At 43.5% G+C, this 13,626-nt stretch overlaps 2 protein-coding genes across 2 annotated transcripts; one reads left to right on the top strand and one right to left on the bottom strand.

Annotated features, from left to right (window-relative positions):
- Nucleotides 1-4,442: 4,442 nt before the first annotated feature.
- wbp1 (WW domain binding protein 1) lies at nucleotides 4,443-8,148 on the bottom strand. Its single transcript, XM_012815739.3, has 4 exons — nucleotides 7,923-8,148; nucleotides 6,763-6,865; nucleotides 6,328-6,495; nucleotides 4,443-5,755 (listed from the first exon to the last, which is right to left on the bottom strand). Exons 1-4 carry the CDS (start codon nucleotides 7,983-7,985, stop codon nucleotides 5,217-5,219), a joined length of 873 nt encoding a protein of 290 aa, XP_012671193.1. The 5' UTR covers nucleotides 7,986-8,148; the 3' UTR covers nucleotides 4,443-5,216.
- Nucleotides 8,149-8,455: 307 nt separating this feature from the next.
- Nucleotides 8,456-13,465, top strand: LOC105889820 (ADP-ribosylation factor-like protein 3). Its single transcript, XM_031577891.2, has 6 exons — nucleotides 8,456-8,914; nucleotides 10,724-10,867; nucleotides 11,268-11,384; nucleotides 11,669-11,719; nucleotides 12,026-12,211; nucleotides 13,018-13,465. Exons 1-6 carry the CDS (start codon nucleotides 8,912-8,914, stop codon nucleotides 13,063-13,065), a joined length of 549 nt encoding a protein of 182 aa, XP_031433751.1. The 5' UTR covers nucleotides 8,456-8,911; the 3' UTR covers nucleotides 13,066-13,465.
- The last annotated feature ends 161 nt before the right edge of the window (nucleotides 13,466-13,626 follow it).

Here is a 13,626-nt window from a genome sequence, read left to right as displayed (position 1 = left end):
CCCTCCTCCCCGCCCATGTTTCATTCTGCACACAAATCAACCACAACGTTGGCATGTGATTAACCACTACCACCCAACAAAAATGAGAAAAAGACAAAATAATAAGAAATATCAGTCATATAAACCAAGCATTGTGTGAAGTAGTGAGTATATGCTGCTTAGCTGAACGTTGTTGAACAGCATAATTAAATGTGAGCCCCATATTGTATGAGATAAGTATATCAGATACATGTTAAGGAAATGATTACTGATCCTTTATAATATTATGGCATCAGGTACAGTATCTTTGACGATGCCACAAATAATAGTCATCCATGTCTTGGTTGTGGCGATGACATTACATCCATTGATCTGACAGAGCCTGCAAGCACACCCGAGAGCAAAACCACACAAAACATTGAGAAGAAGTGGTTGTAATTACACTCAAAAAGGCTACCACAGAGACTGAGCTTGGTAATACACGTCATCCCGTAGACAAACTCCTGAGGAGACGAGATTGATAAAAGGCAATGACATCAGACATCGACTTGCTGGAAAGCTTCCAACAGTGTTCATGAAGACCACAGAGGATTACTCACAGTGAATCACACTGCAACAACATGCAGGGGGGAAAAAACAATGATAAGTCCATCGTGAACTAAAGTACTTTCACTTTAACACAAAACAATATGAATTAGCTTAAGAATAATCACCTTATGGACTTATCTGCCTGAACAAAACGGCAATGGCTTTTCTGAAGTTTTTTTTTTTTTTTTTTTTTAAACCCCGAGGAAATAATCTAAATGTATACTCTGAGGACCAACCAGCACAGTAATGAACAAGCGTTTGTTTCATTCTGAGCCTTTAGATCATTTTGTAAAGTTTTTTTTTTTTTTTTTAAATAAAGAAAATTACATATTGCCAAAATGGGGTACAGTGCAACAAGTAGTGAGGGAGAGTATTGCTCAGATGGACCATCACGGAGGACATACAAAGAGAGGGTTATTGCAGCATACGACAGTAGGTCATCTGTTTTTTTTTTTTGTTTTGTTGTTTTTTGCATAGCCTTGTTTGTTACAGTACAGGACAGTGATTGAGGCTTTAGCTGAGGGAGAAAGAGACAGGGGAGGGGCAGGAGCAGATGGGAATGCATCACTCAAGAGAGTTCTGTCCTAGTGGGAGCAAGGCACAGAAACTGTAAACATCCACATTACGAATGATGTTCTACTGATGAAACCTGTCCTTAAGGAACCTGCTAGCCTCAAGCATGTTCCAGGATATATAGTTTTTCTTTGTAGTCTGTGAAAATGATTTAAGAGATGACACAGGAGGGCTATTAAAGGGACTGCTGGGATCAAGATGTTTCCAGTCTACGAGTCTGAATCGGAATAATAAATGACATAATAAACAATACTTAAAGCTGTAGGAATTCTCCCAGATACAGTGGATCAGAATTATTTCATATCATGCCAACTGCACTGCATGAGTATGAACTAATCAGAAAAATCAGTCAGGACATTTCATAACCGGTATATTTATGGGCAGCTCGTGACATTCATTACATTTTTCTCATATGCCACCCAACCACTGAGAGGAAAATGGTTCTATTTGACATTTTCAAATTGCCAACCTTCTTCAATGCAGAGCTCTGTGTAACCATGGCCTTACAGGATTACATGAGGCACGACTGCTGGCCTCTGTGCTACTGCAACAACAGGCACATGGAAAAAATGAGATAGGTAGTTGATGCTCTGGGACCAATGAGACAGAGAGACACAGGTGGTACACACCTCTTGATTCTCGCCGAGGGGTAAAAAAAAAACTATTTGTTACACAACTGGAAAAATGAAAAGTTACTCATGCAGATATACAGAGGGAGAGAAAAATTACAATCGTACGCGTGTCAACGCGACCATAAACTGCAGTGGTGGATGCAAACCATTGCGCACATGTCATGTCATGAACAATAGCCCTTCTTTTGGAGAAAACAAAAAGAAGAAGAAAAAAAAGTAAACATGTATTTGGCAGAAAATGTGCTCACACAAATACTGAACGAGCACCACAAGGGCCATTTAGGGGCCCTTATCCCTAACATCAGAACCATTTAAATCCGGTTTCAGTAACTTTCAGGAAGGGACGGAGATGAACAACAAACAAACAAACTCGTTCATTCATGTCTATTGCTTACAAAAACATGCACTTCTAGAGTTATTCACAGATATCCCCAAAAAAGTAACACACACATCTAGGGGGCACCAGTAAATAGCATTCCCCTTATCTGCCAAAAAAAACATGCTTTTCACCATGTGCCTCAAACTCTCAAAGTATTAACTGAAGAGCTGTGGCAGCATTACTTAGTTCACTGAGAGAATAGGGGTCGATAAGATCATACACAACTACAGGCTTTAGAGAAGACGTCTATCTACAAACTGAAGAGCACACTGAGGGCTGTGCGCCCTCACCACACCACATCCTCCACACTGTCACGCGCGAGCTTCCTGAAACTCCAGTCAAAAGGAGGTCACGCTTTGTTTGTGCTTCAATAAATGTAAGAACGAGCGAGATACAGTTCTCTAACCGCAATGTTCACACTCTCATAAGGCCATGGCTGAACCCAGGCTGTCCTCTTACATAACAGCCATTTTGTTCCTGATTGAACCAGTGCACTTCACAATACGCCCATCTCTATGGAGACGTACCAAGCAAGGCAGCTTCTGGTGTAAAACAACACCTGCAATCAATGGTGGCCTGCAGTCCTGCTTTGTTTGTTTCACTGTTTGTTTGTGTACCACAAGTTTGTTCACTGTTCTCCACTACAGATCAACAGACACACAATGTTAAATGTGCCGAAGCCCATCTTCCTCAGCACATTTTTTTATTTTAGGCGGTGGACATTTTCCTGTCACAGACCAAGATAATCTCTCACTGTGCGTGCATGTCCTGCTTTTGAGTGCTTCGATCCCCAGGCACAGAGGGAGCCAAGCAGCTCACACAGTGCACGGAGTAGAACCGTCTTGTGCTTGTACGGAGGTCACACCCTATGCCACAGGAGGACCATTTCTATGACAACGCTTTTACGCATTTTATCGAATGTGTCACAGACAGCCTTGGGGGGGGGTTGAGGGGGCTTGGGAGTGGTGGTGGGGGTGGGGGGGAGGGGGCACACTGGCAACAGCAGCTTGGAGATAGAGGAGCTCTGTGCGCAATGATAAACCCCCCATACACCCGGCCTCCTCAGTCCTCTGTGTGTCAGAGAGGCATCTACCACCACAGACTTAAGGTGAAGAAAGAGAAGCTGATGCAGCCTAAAGTACTTTGAACACAAACACGCGTTAACTCGCGCATGTTTGGTGGCTGGCGCCTCTACCCAAACCGAACGCGACGGCAGCAGGTTGGTTAGTCTGTCAGTTTAAAGGCCTAGCGCCAAGCTTCAGCAACCCCAGCCCTGCAGGACACCAAGTACGTGTCGCTTCAAATATTCACACACCTGCAAGATCTCAATGCATTTTACCCACACAATTATATAAAAAAAGACACACTCATTGCAGTGGTTCGAAGTCAGGTGTGTTAGGTGAACAACCAAAACGCACGGCACTTCATCACACACACACACACAAAGAGCTATCCACACACACACACTTACAAGACATTAGTCTTACACTCCTGCCAAAAGTCCCAAAAGCAGAGGGGGACACTGTGCAGCTCCACTAAGAGCTTTGTTAACTAGGTCAATATGAACTAAAGCAAAACCATTTGAAAGTTACACTGAGGAGAAAACCAAGGATACAAATTCATAAATTCATTTTGTCCCACTTTTCATCTTCGCATCTAAGGATGTTAGAGGAGTCTTGAAAGTCTTACGGTGCTATGAAAGATCGGCCATCCTTCAGGAATGTGCCACCCACCCATACCCCCCACCCCCACCCCAACTCACACACACTTCCTCATTTGTGGTAGGCACTATTACGTCACTGATAGCCTGCTGGTCTGCACAAACACACTGGCGCACCCATATTAACACACGCACGCAGGCTTTTTTTAGACCCTAACTAGCAGGCCCAGCACTGGGGGATAATGTCACGGGCCACGCAAAGTAGAAAATGGATCAAGTTCCCCCCCGTCCCCAGACTACTGATCGAAGGTTGACTCAAAGGCCATACAGAAGGCACAGTAGCTTGATTTTCTTTCCAACCACCTGACCAGACCTCACCACCAGCTCAACATCTCTTATCCCTCCTTTAATTCCTGTCATTAGGGACACAGGCTTAAGCCCCAGAAAGAAGGAGAGGCTGACAGAAAAGGCGCTGAGGGCTGCATGATAACTCTAACCCTGCTATCAAAGGGAGAAAGGAAAAAGAAAAAGCAGGGACAAAAAAAAAAAAAAAACTTCATGACAAGTGTGTGTGTGTGTGTGTGTGTGTGTGTGTGTGTGTGTGTGTGTGTGTGTGTGTGTGTGTGTGTGTGTGTGTGTGTGTGTGTGTGTGTGTGTGTGTGTGTGTGTGTGTGTGTGTGTGTGTGTGTTAGCCTCTAACCTCACCATGCCCAGGGGACAGCAGGGAGACCCAGTCTTCTAACGTGGCATTGCCATGTGCTGGGGGGCGTTGTGGACCTGAGCTGTTGGGGTCGTATGGGAAGGCTGGGCGGCGGGCGGGTACATGCCAGACGGGATCAAAGGAAACGCTGGGGCCACAAACGTGGCGGGGGGTACAGAGGGTGGGCGGAGAGAGAACATGGCGCTTTAAAAAGCTCCCGCCATCAGCCACTCCGTGACATGGCAGCTGTTTCACAGCAACCATGACCTTTCAGTTCCAGCCCTACACAAACTAGAAATCAACAAACTGTTCATTCATCCATGACAAAAACAACAAGAAAAATAAACCCAGAACTAACCAAAAAACAATGAAGAGAATTCTATCCACGGGAATGGATAGAATAACTTTAACCCCAAGCCATGTAAAAGCAAGTTCCAAAACATATGAGCCAGTTCTATCATCATCATCATCATCATCATCATCATCAGCCATCTATCACCTTAACCATTTGACACACAGAAAGCCGACATACAGCTTAATTTACATAGAGGGATTTGGGGAATAAAGACCATTAGGGAAGGCAGCTTTCTTATCATTATTCACGGCTTTTGCCTGATGGTAACGTCAATGATGATGACAAACGTGACTAGGCATCGTCCTCTTTGAATCCGTGTGTGGCAAGCAGGCACAGCGGAGGGAAATGTCTCAGACTAGTCTGTCCCCGGTTCTGGGCTCAGGGCTGTGCTCTTTGTGTCGTGCCACGGCCTCCCTCTCAGCGCAGCACGCCCCCCCAGTGCCTCCCTGGCACAGCTGCTCGCACTCCCCCCTCTCCTCGCCGCCGCCGCCGTCCTCCTCGCCACACGAGCCCTCGTCCACATCCATCTGGCATATGCACACCTCGATCCCTGAGTCGCCAGTCACGTGCCTCCGTCTTGTCCCCAGCTCCTCTTCCTCCTCCAGCATGGCTCCAGGCTCTTCCTCCTCCGACACCTCGTGCTGCTGGTGATTGGACAGGCCGGCAGAGGCGGCTGCTCCTGCCACCACAGCCGCTGCTGCGGAGCCTTGCTCATCTCTGGAGAGCGTGGCCGCCTGCTCTATGGGGGGCTCCAGTACGATGGCAGCAGCAGCAGCAGCCTGACCAGGAGGGGAGGTCTCGGGGGGCATTTCTGAGTAAGGTGGAGGGGGCGTTGGAGGATGGCCAACCACCTCCTCATAATCTGGCAGCTTGCAGTCCGTCCAGAAGCCTAGAGTGAATCACGGATCACACCAGAGGGGAGCCAAAGGAGACAGAGAGAAATAGAAAGAAAAAGATTAAGCCAGGCTAAGGTAAAAAAAATACTGTATGGTCAGCTGATCTGTTTGAAAGTCAGTTGTCACTTGAGGCTGCTGTGCACAGCACAGGCCTTGTTTACTGTAACCATATGAGGGAGATCGAGGGGGTAGGGCTGTGTAACTGCAGATATGACTACCCCTGTCAAAACAGAACACGACCTCCCGGGATTGCCTCACTTCAGGGTGCACGGTATCCCCGGCCAGAATAACACATGGAACAGATGGTAGAACCATCTGAGTGCTAATGTATCAGACATGGGTGTAATACCACTTGCAGAGAGAGAGAGAGAGCGAGAGAGAGAGAGAGAGAGAGAGAGAGAGAGAGAGAGAGGGGAAAGGTGTAAAGAGACCGAAGAGTACTAAAAGAAAAAGAGTGGGGTAGGAAGACACTTCTGCAGAGCCTGAAGAGGGGGAGTAAGGGGTGCGACAGACACTGAGAGTCCTAGTTGTGTAACGTTAACTTGGGGCAGCTCAGCAGACTTACGCAGATTTAGGGGAGGTGGGGACACGAAAGAGCTGGAGGCCCCCTGGTAGGCCATGAGGCTGATCTCGCGCTGGCGCTGCTCCTGCTGGAGTCGCATCTTCACGCGCCGGTGACGGTATGCACAGCAGCAGCTGAGCATGATGATAAGGGTCCACACCAGCCAGAACCCTGCGAAGTTGCACGCATATTATTTCTGCTAACGTCATACTACAGGCTGCCAGCACCAGCATGTGAGCACTTCAGGTGCGGCATGTTAACATTACACGAGCTTGCAAACTTAGGTATTTACCCTGAGGTTAGGGTAGTACATTTCGTACTAAAACATTCGTACTAACGTTACATTCAGAAATAACCGTCAGCCAGATGTGAAATACAAAGTTACAGTGTAGTAACAAATTATGTTAAATGTATGTAGGAAATAAATAGATAACATACACCACAATTCGTAGTAATAGGTGCAGCACTCCGTTTCTCCGCAGCAGTAACCCATCTCGCACCTGTATTGTTCATTGTTGACGCCGAAACAGAACTCTTTCGCCTGTAAAACAATCAAAAACACATTTCGCTGTCTAAACAAAACAATGGGACGATGTAGGCTGTTACGATAAAAGGTATTTTAATTAAGACATGTCATCAACGCCTTAAAGACATCAGAGATGCAGGATCATTTCGATGCTTTCCTAGTTATCCCATTCTAACGTTAAAACGTAATTTAAGTGGCATAACTCTTATCGCTAACTCTCTAAACTAAAAAAAAAATGTCATCTTATTTTTTCTTGATCACTGAGAAAGCAAACAAGCGATACCGACTATTGTTACCTAGCGGACTTTTACTGTGATGTGTATTGCCATTCTGGCTAGCTGGCTTTTATGCCATGATAAAACAGTGAAAGATCTTTCAGATTAAGTTTTCTAGCAATCAAAGCCTAAATTACTGTATAGCCCTTTGTTATCACTGAATGGTTACCCAGCCATCTGGCTAACAATTCCTCGACAATGTTACTTGCTAGCTGGTTAACAAAGGTCAATCGAGATAAAGTTAACTAACTGACCTGTCTGGTTGACAAGTCGATGCATGTGGACAATGTGTTAAGTCTCCCGTGGTGATATCAATGTAATATACCTCCATGCGAATTGCATTAATTTACAGGCATATTAACCTAGGCTAACGTTTACTAGCTAACGTTAGCTAGCAACCATCCAAAGATTTGTAACACCGCTAGCGTTAACGTTACTGTCAGCTTTCTAGCTAGGTTGCTAGCAGGCAAACTATCAGCAAACGATAGCAAGTATTCGCCTTTGTTGGCTTATTTCTGACAATGCTAGCTATAAACTGTTACATCTCAGAAGAGTGACGAAATAATACATTTAAAGGTATGTTATATTTTGAACTTAATAGTGCATGTGAAATGCAGATATAATGGTTGACAGTTCGTCAAGGAAAACACAAACAACTCTGACGTCATTTAAAGTTAGCCATATCCAAGTTCCTTTGTGGACAAAACAAAAACGCACAATAGAAGGCCTACTTCCAGCTGTGATCCCGGAGCTCGATTTGAATGCGCCAGCTCTCTGAAAGCAGTATTACAGCCTACCTGAACCACAGAGGCACCGGTGCAAAGCAGCCCTATAATGGATCCCAGTGTTTTCTGTGGCATCTTTCTGGGTTCTTGGCCAAATTTGCGAAGGAAATCATATAGGTTTAGCTCCAAAATTGCACAGAATCACCCAATAATTTAAACGTTCCGGTTCGCAAACTGCCAGCTACATATTTCCGTCCCGAGTTGGACTGAAATGTCTACAGTCCACATCGACCATTAGAAGGCAGCAACGAGTAACTAACATAATTCGTTTAACCCCCAGTTTAACGCCTACTTCGGAAGATGAGGTATGTTTGTTTGCCAGCATCTCATGAAATGCCAAACCAGTAACGCATTGTTTCCATACATCTGGAACAAACATTTGTTTTTATTTTGAAGAACAGAGGCTACAGTCCTAGTCTAACTAATCTTCACCTGATGACTCAGTACTGATGCTGCATACCATGCATTTTGTAGCCTCTCATGTGAAAAAAATAGAAATGTCCCAGTTCTTTTAGATGGGATTATGTCCCCATCCCATGCAAGTGTTTCCTTCCTTCTCAAAAGGACTTGCTATTGCACAATACCTATACATTTGCATATACTTGACGTTATATTTCTTCTTTTTTTTGCACTTGACCAAACATTGCCGTTAATGCTCTTTTTTTACTTTGCATAGAGCAAATAACCTTCACGTAACTTAAAACACTTCAGTATGTCTTCAACCTGTGATGCACTAATTTAATACATTTGGAAATATCATGCATGCCACTAGAAATCACTGTTGTCTTGTCTGTGAAACGGATACATTTGGGTACAAAATAACATAATGATACAGTGTTGGATAAAAGGATGGAAGACAAAAGTTTACATTGTTTACATGGACGTCATGGCTGACATAGTAACAGGGGGACTGACAGCTTGGTCAGGCGAGTGATGTCAAATCCCTGGATCTGTGGGACTGTGAAATAGTCCGGGCAGAGTCACACTGAGCGCACCAAAGCATGGTAAGTGACCATTCCATTCAATCTCATAGCGTTTGAATTGTTCTTCATCGCTCAGTTGGTAACGATATCGGCACAAATGTGGACATTTAAATATGCCGATTCGGCAAACCCATTAAACTGTCAGTGCAATTAACTTTGCCTCGCTAATGTAGGCTAATAATGTTTCTTCGGTGTTAGCATGTATATAAGCAAGCCAGTCAACATTCAACTAGTCAGACTATGTATTGCACAGTCAACAGTTTTTGTACAACTTGTCACTTTCTGATGTCCTGACCTGTGATGAAATGCAAACATGGACAAACCGGCAGCATTAGGATACCTGCTGTTCCCTGCAGTTGATACTCATATATTTTTTTACGTTGCCATGAATGGGACAAAAACACATTGTAGATAGCAAAACACTATTACATGTATTACTATCTATATAGCATCGTAGCCTTGTTCCTGGCTGTGAGCCAGTAGCCTACATTGTCACTAGAAAAAAAATACTAACGTTAGCTATAGCCAACGGGGTCATGACAAGCTTAGTGCTGCATTTGGAGTTGACAGGTTGGATATAGGTCTGTTTGAGGTTACTCCGAAACACCTGAATGAATATATTGCCCTACGGCTTCAAAGCCCTTCCCCAGAAAAACAGTGGCATTATTTTGCTACAGTCTTTAAAGGACATGTCAAGATTCTAAGGAAGAATTAAGGAATATCCAATAAAACGAGATAGAACAAGACAGAAGATATAGGTGTTGGTGGTTTGGAAGTATGGAACCTCAAAAGGTTCTTTTTGAAGTCCTAGTATGGATCAGATAGCATTTCCATTAGGCCGTCCTCCCTTGAATTTCTATAATAACTTTGGCGTCTCTAATAATCTTGCTTTAGGACCTCAAAGTCTCAAGGTTCAGAAGTTAGAAACAACCTGCTCTGTAATCCTCAAAACTGCTTTGTCAGCTCCTCCCCTTCTATGTATGATCCAACTGTACTGTATTTATAGGCCATGTTGACATGGCTGTAAGCTAATTGTGTGTATTCCTGGCCGTAGCCTCAACTTGTGCACAAGTGCAGTAGTTGCTGTTGGATCATCTGAATTAATCTGTGTCAATCCCAATCCTTCCAGGGTTGTTGTGATTGGCGGATTTCCAGTGGCCTTCCTCATTGGTTGATCTTTTGTTCAGCCTGTGACAAAACGTCTAGATCAGGGTTGCTGTCTTTGACCCTGTGTTAACTGGGATAGCTGTATTTCCTGGATTTAGCCTAGTCCTTTGTTTAGGCTAAAGATGATTTTTTTTTCTCAGATTTGAACAGGTGTAGAAATATATGTCACGACAATGAGTTTCACACAACTAAGGAAGTGAAACACAACTGAATTGATGGGATTGGTTATCTATACACTATGTATCCATACATTACGCAACATTCATGCATTTCATGTTTTATTTATATATCACACTTAAAAATGAGAGAAGGTTTGCCATAATGCTGTACAAATTAGAGCGAGATGTGTATGGAAAATGTATGGAATAACAAACAGACAAAATAACTGCAGCTGATCAACAGTTTTTAAGCCTTATTGCTGTGTTCTGTTTGAAAAATATATCTGCCAGTACCAGTGCGTTCCATTGTCAATTTTTGGGTCATTTATTGTCTTTATTTGATGGGCTTTATGAAGACATTCTATGGATGCAATGAGTGCAGTGGTATTGGCTCCAAACAGTGTCTGCCTCTTATTTCGGTGTGTGTGTGTGTGTGTGTGTGTGTGTGTGTGTGTGTGTGTGTGTGTGTGTGTGTGTGTGTGTGTGTGTGTGTGTGTGACCTCAGGGTTTGTTGGCAGTCCTACGGAGGTTGAAGACCACTCCTGACCAGGAGGTGAGGATCCTGCTACTGGGGCTGGACAATGCTGGCAAAACCACCCTGTTGAAACAGCTCGCCTCTGAAGACATCAACCACATAACCCCTACACAGGTACACCCACCCACCCACCCACTCACTCACTCTCTCACTCACTCTCACACACACACACACCTGCCCACATACACACAAAAACACACCATGCTACTGAAACAGCTTGCCCTTAATTACATTAGATATCACCTCTTCACAGGTACAGATACAAATATAGACATTCAAGCCCACATATCCACACTTGTATGCTGTATCATATGTACCATATCATAATACACAGAGACAGATCCTGTATATATGCCCATGGAAAAGAATACACACAAAAAGATTTTACCTTTACATAATCAATACATATCACATTGTTTTTTTCTTCTTTCTGTATCTTGACCTTTTACACAATATCTATACAGTCAATAGCGCTGACAGCGTTTGGATCCTTAATTGACTTCCTATTCTCCAGGGCTTCAATATCAAAAGTGTGCAAAGCCAGGGCTTCAAGCTCAATGTGTGGGACATCGGAGGCCAAAGGAAGATCCGCCCTTACTGGAGGAACTACTTTGAGAACACAGACCTACTGGTATGTTTAATTTGGCAGCAGCCTCTTAGTAGTAGTGTCCTAGAAAGCACAGGAGTGATTAGATCTTTAAGTTCAGACACTTTGAATAGTCCTTTTCTCTATCACACCTAATGGAGAGACATTTTTACATTACAATTTGTAGTTTAGACAAGTGGGTGACGTCTTGATATGATTTATCACAGTGGAGCTAAGAAACCTGATTATCAGAAACAGAAAGGAGATTGTGTGAGTTTAGTGTTCGGGTATTAGATGACGTGTAACTTGATTTGTGTCTGAATCCACAGATCTACGTCATTGACAGTGGTGATAGGAAGCGCTTTGAGGAAACAGCTGAGGTACGGCTGGAGAGAGAAGAGATCTGTCTGTCTGTCTGTCTGTCTGTGTGTATCTGGGGGGGGGGGGTAGTGATAGTGTTGCTTGTGTGTGTGCATTTGTATGTATTAGTGTGTGCGTGTGTGTGTGTGTGTGTGTGTGTGTGTGTGTGTGTGTATGTGTGTGTCTATGTGTGTCTATGTGCATTTGTTTTTCTTGGCAGTCATTGTACCCTGAGGGTGTATCTACTTCCTCCTTCAATGATGAATGACTACTAGTGTTCCTCTCTCTCGATCCCCTCTCCCTCCCTACACAAACACACCCCACAGGAGTTGGGTGAGCTGCTTGAGGAGGAAAAGCTAGCTATGATCCCCATGCTGATATTTGCCAACAAGCAGGACCTGATGACGGCAGCCTCCCCTGCCGAGCTGGCTGAGGGGCTCCACCTGCACACCATCAGAGACCGTATTTGGCAGATCCAGGCCTGCTCTGCACTCACCGGAGAGGGAGTGCAGGTAAGGTCACAGTACTGTCAATGCACACGGCAATATACTGACACAGATTGTGTCTCTTTTCATAATGATCTCCCACAAATATGCTCTGACTGTCATATTAAATTACATGCAGATGATACTGTGATCTACTTTTTTTACAAGCCTGACATCTATCTCACAAATCCAGTGTACATTACAGGCTGATCTGGATGCTGTTCAGAAATGTTTTCTTTTAATAATCTTCTATAGAATAAATAAGAAGTTGTTTAGCACCAGATCTGAACTTTTTTCATCAAACCCATAATTGGTAAAACATTTTTTTAGATGGGACACCACTAAGTAGAGGAATTAAAATAACTGGATCTCTAGCTTAATCTTTTTTAAGCCCCTTACTAATTCAGAAGAAAAAAAATTGCAGCGTGAGAATATTATATCGTTCTATTAACTCTTTGACCCTACAGGTCAGGAAAATAATGGTTTCACAGTGTACCATTACCAATACTAGATTATGCAGATATTGTCTATCAGAACACATCAGAAACAAATCTTCTCCCTCTCAGTGTAGTCAATAATAGTATCTGTAGATCAGTTTTGAGGTGTCCTTTTAGCCCATGGCAATTGCCCCCCCCCCCCCCACACACACACACACACACACACACAGATAGACACATACACTCACATACAGAGACACACACACACACACACAGATAGGCACACATGCACACACACACACAGATAGGCACACATGCACACACACACACACACACACACACACACACAGACACACACACCACACAATAATAATTGCCCGTCTCCTTTTGTTTCAGGATGGCATGGTATGGCTATGCAAGTGTATACCCACTAGAAGGAAATAACTGTGAGGACCACAGGTTTGAGGTTTGAACAATCTGAGTATGCGGAACGCCAACAACAAAAGGCTTATTTTCACAAATAGGTGATATCTAATGATATCTATGGTTGGTTTTATATCATGGTACATGATCACATCAAAGGTTATTTTTTTGATACCTGAATTGCTTATTTAATATTACTAGTCACTATGTGTACATTTGTTTGCACTAATAGACTGTATAACCCTGCAGTTACTGCAGTGACCATTTGATGTTGAAGGTCTTTTGATACAGTGTGTGTGTGCATATTGTAAGAATACAGAAGCAGAGAAGTTTGTCAATTTTTTTTTTTTTTGTAAATTGTTTACACTACTGATGAACTGCATGTCTGACAGTTTTTAAATAAAGCCGAATTATTCTAAGACCACTGTGTCATTTATGGCTACTAGGCATTAAAATGCAGAAAAACCCCAAAACATCCTGAGCATGAAAAACTATTACTACTTATGCAGTACTATTTTCAATAACCGGTTATCTGTGCACTGAATGCTGGTGGACATTTAATTAAAGTGTTGCATTTTAAGT

The sequence above is a fragment of the Clupea harengus genome, chromosome 12 (assembly GCF_900700415.2).
Source record: "Clupea harengus chromosome 12, Ch_v2.0.2, whole genome shotgun sequence".
Classification (NCBI taxonomy): domain Eukaryota; kingdom Metazoa; phylum Chordata; class Actinopteri; order Clupeiformes; family Clupeidae; genus Clupea; species Clupea harengus.
The sequence above is the reverse complement of the archived record's forward strand: the minus strand, read 5'-3'. Positions and strand labels throughout refer to the sequence as shown.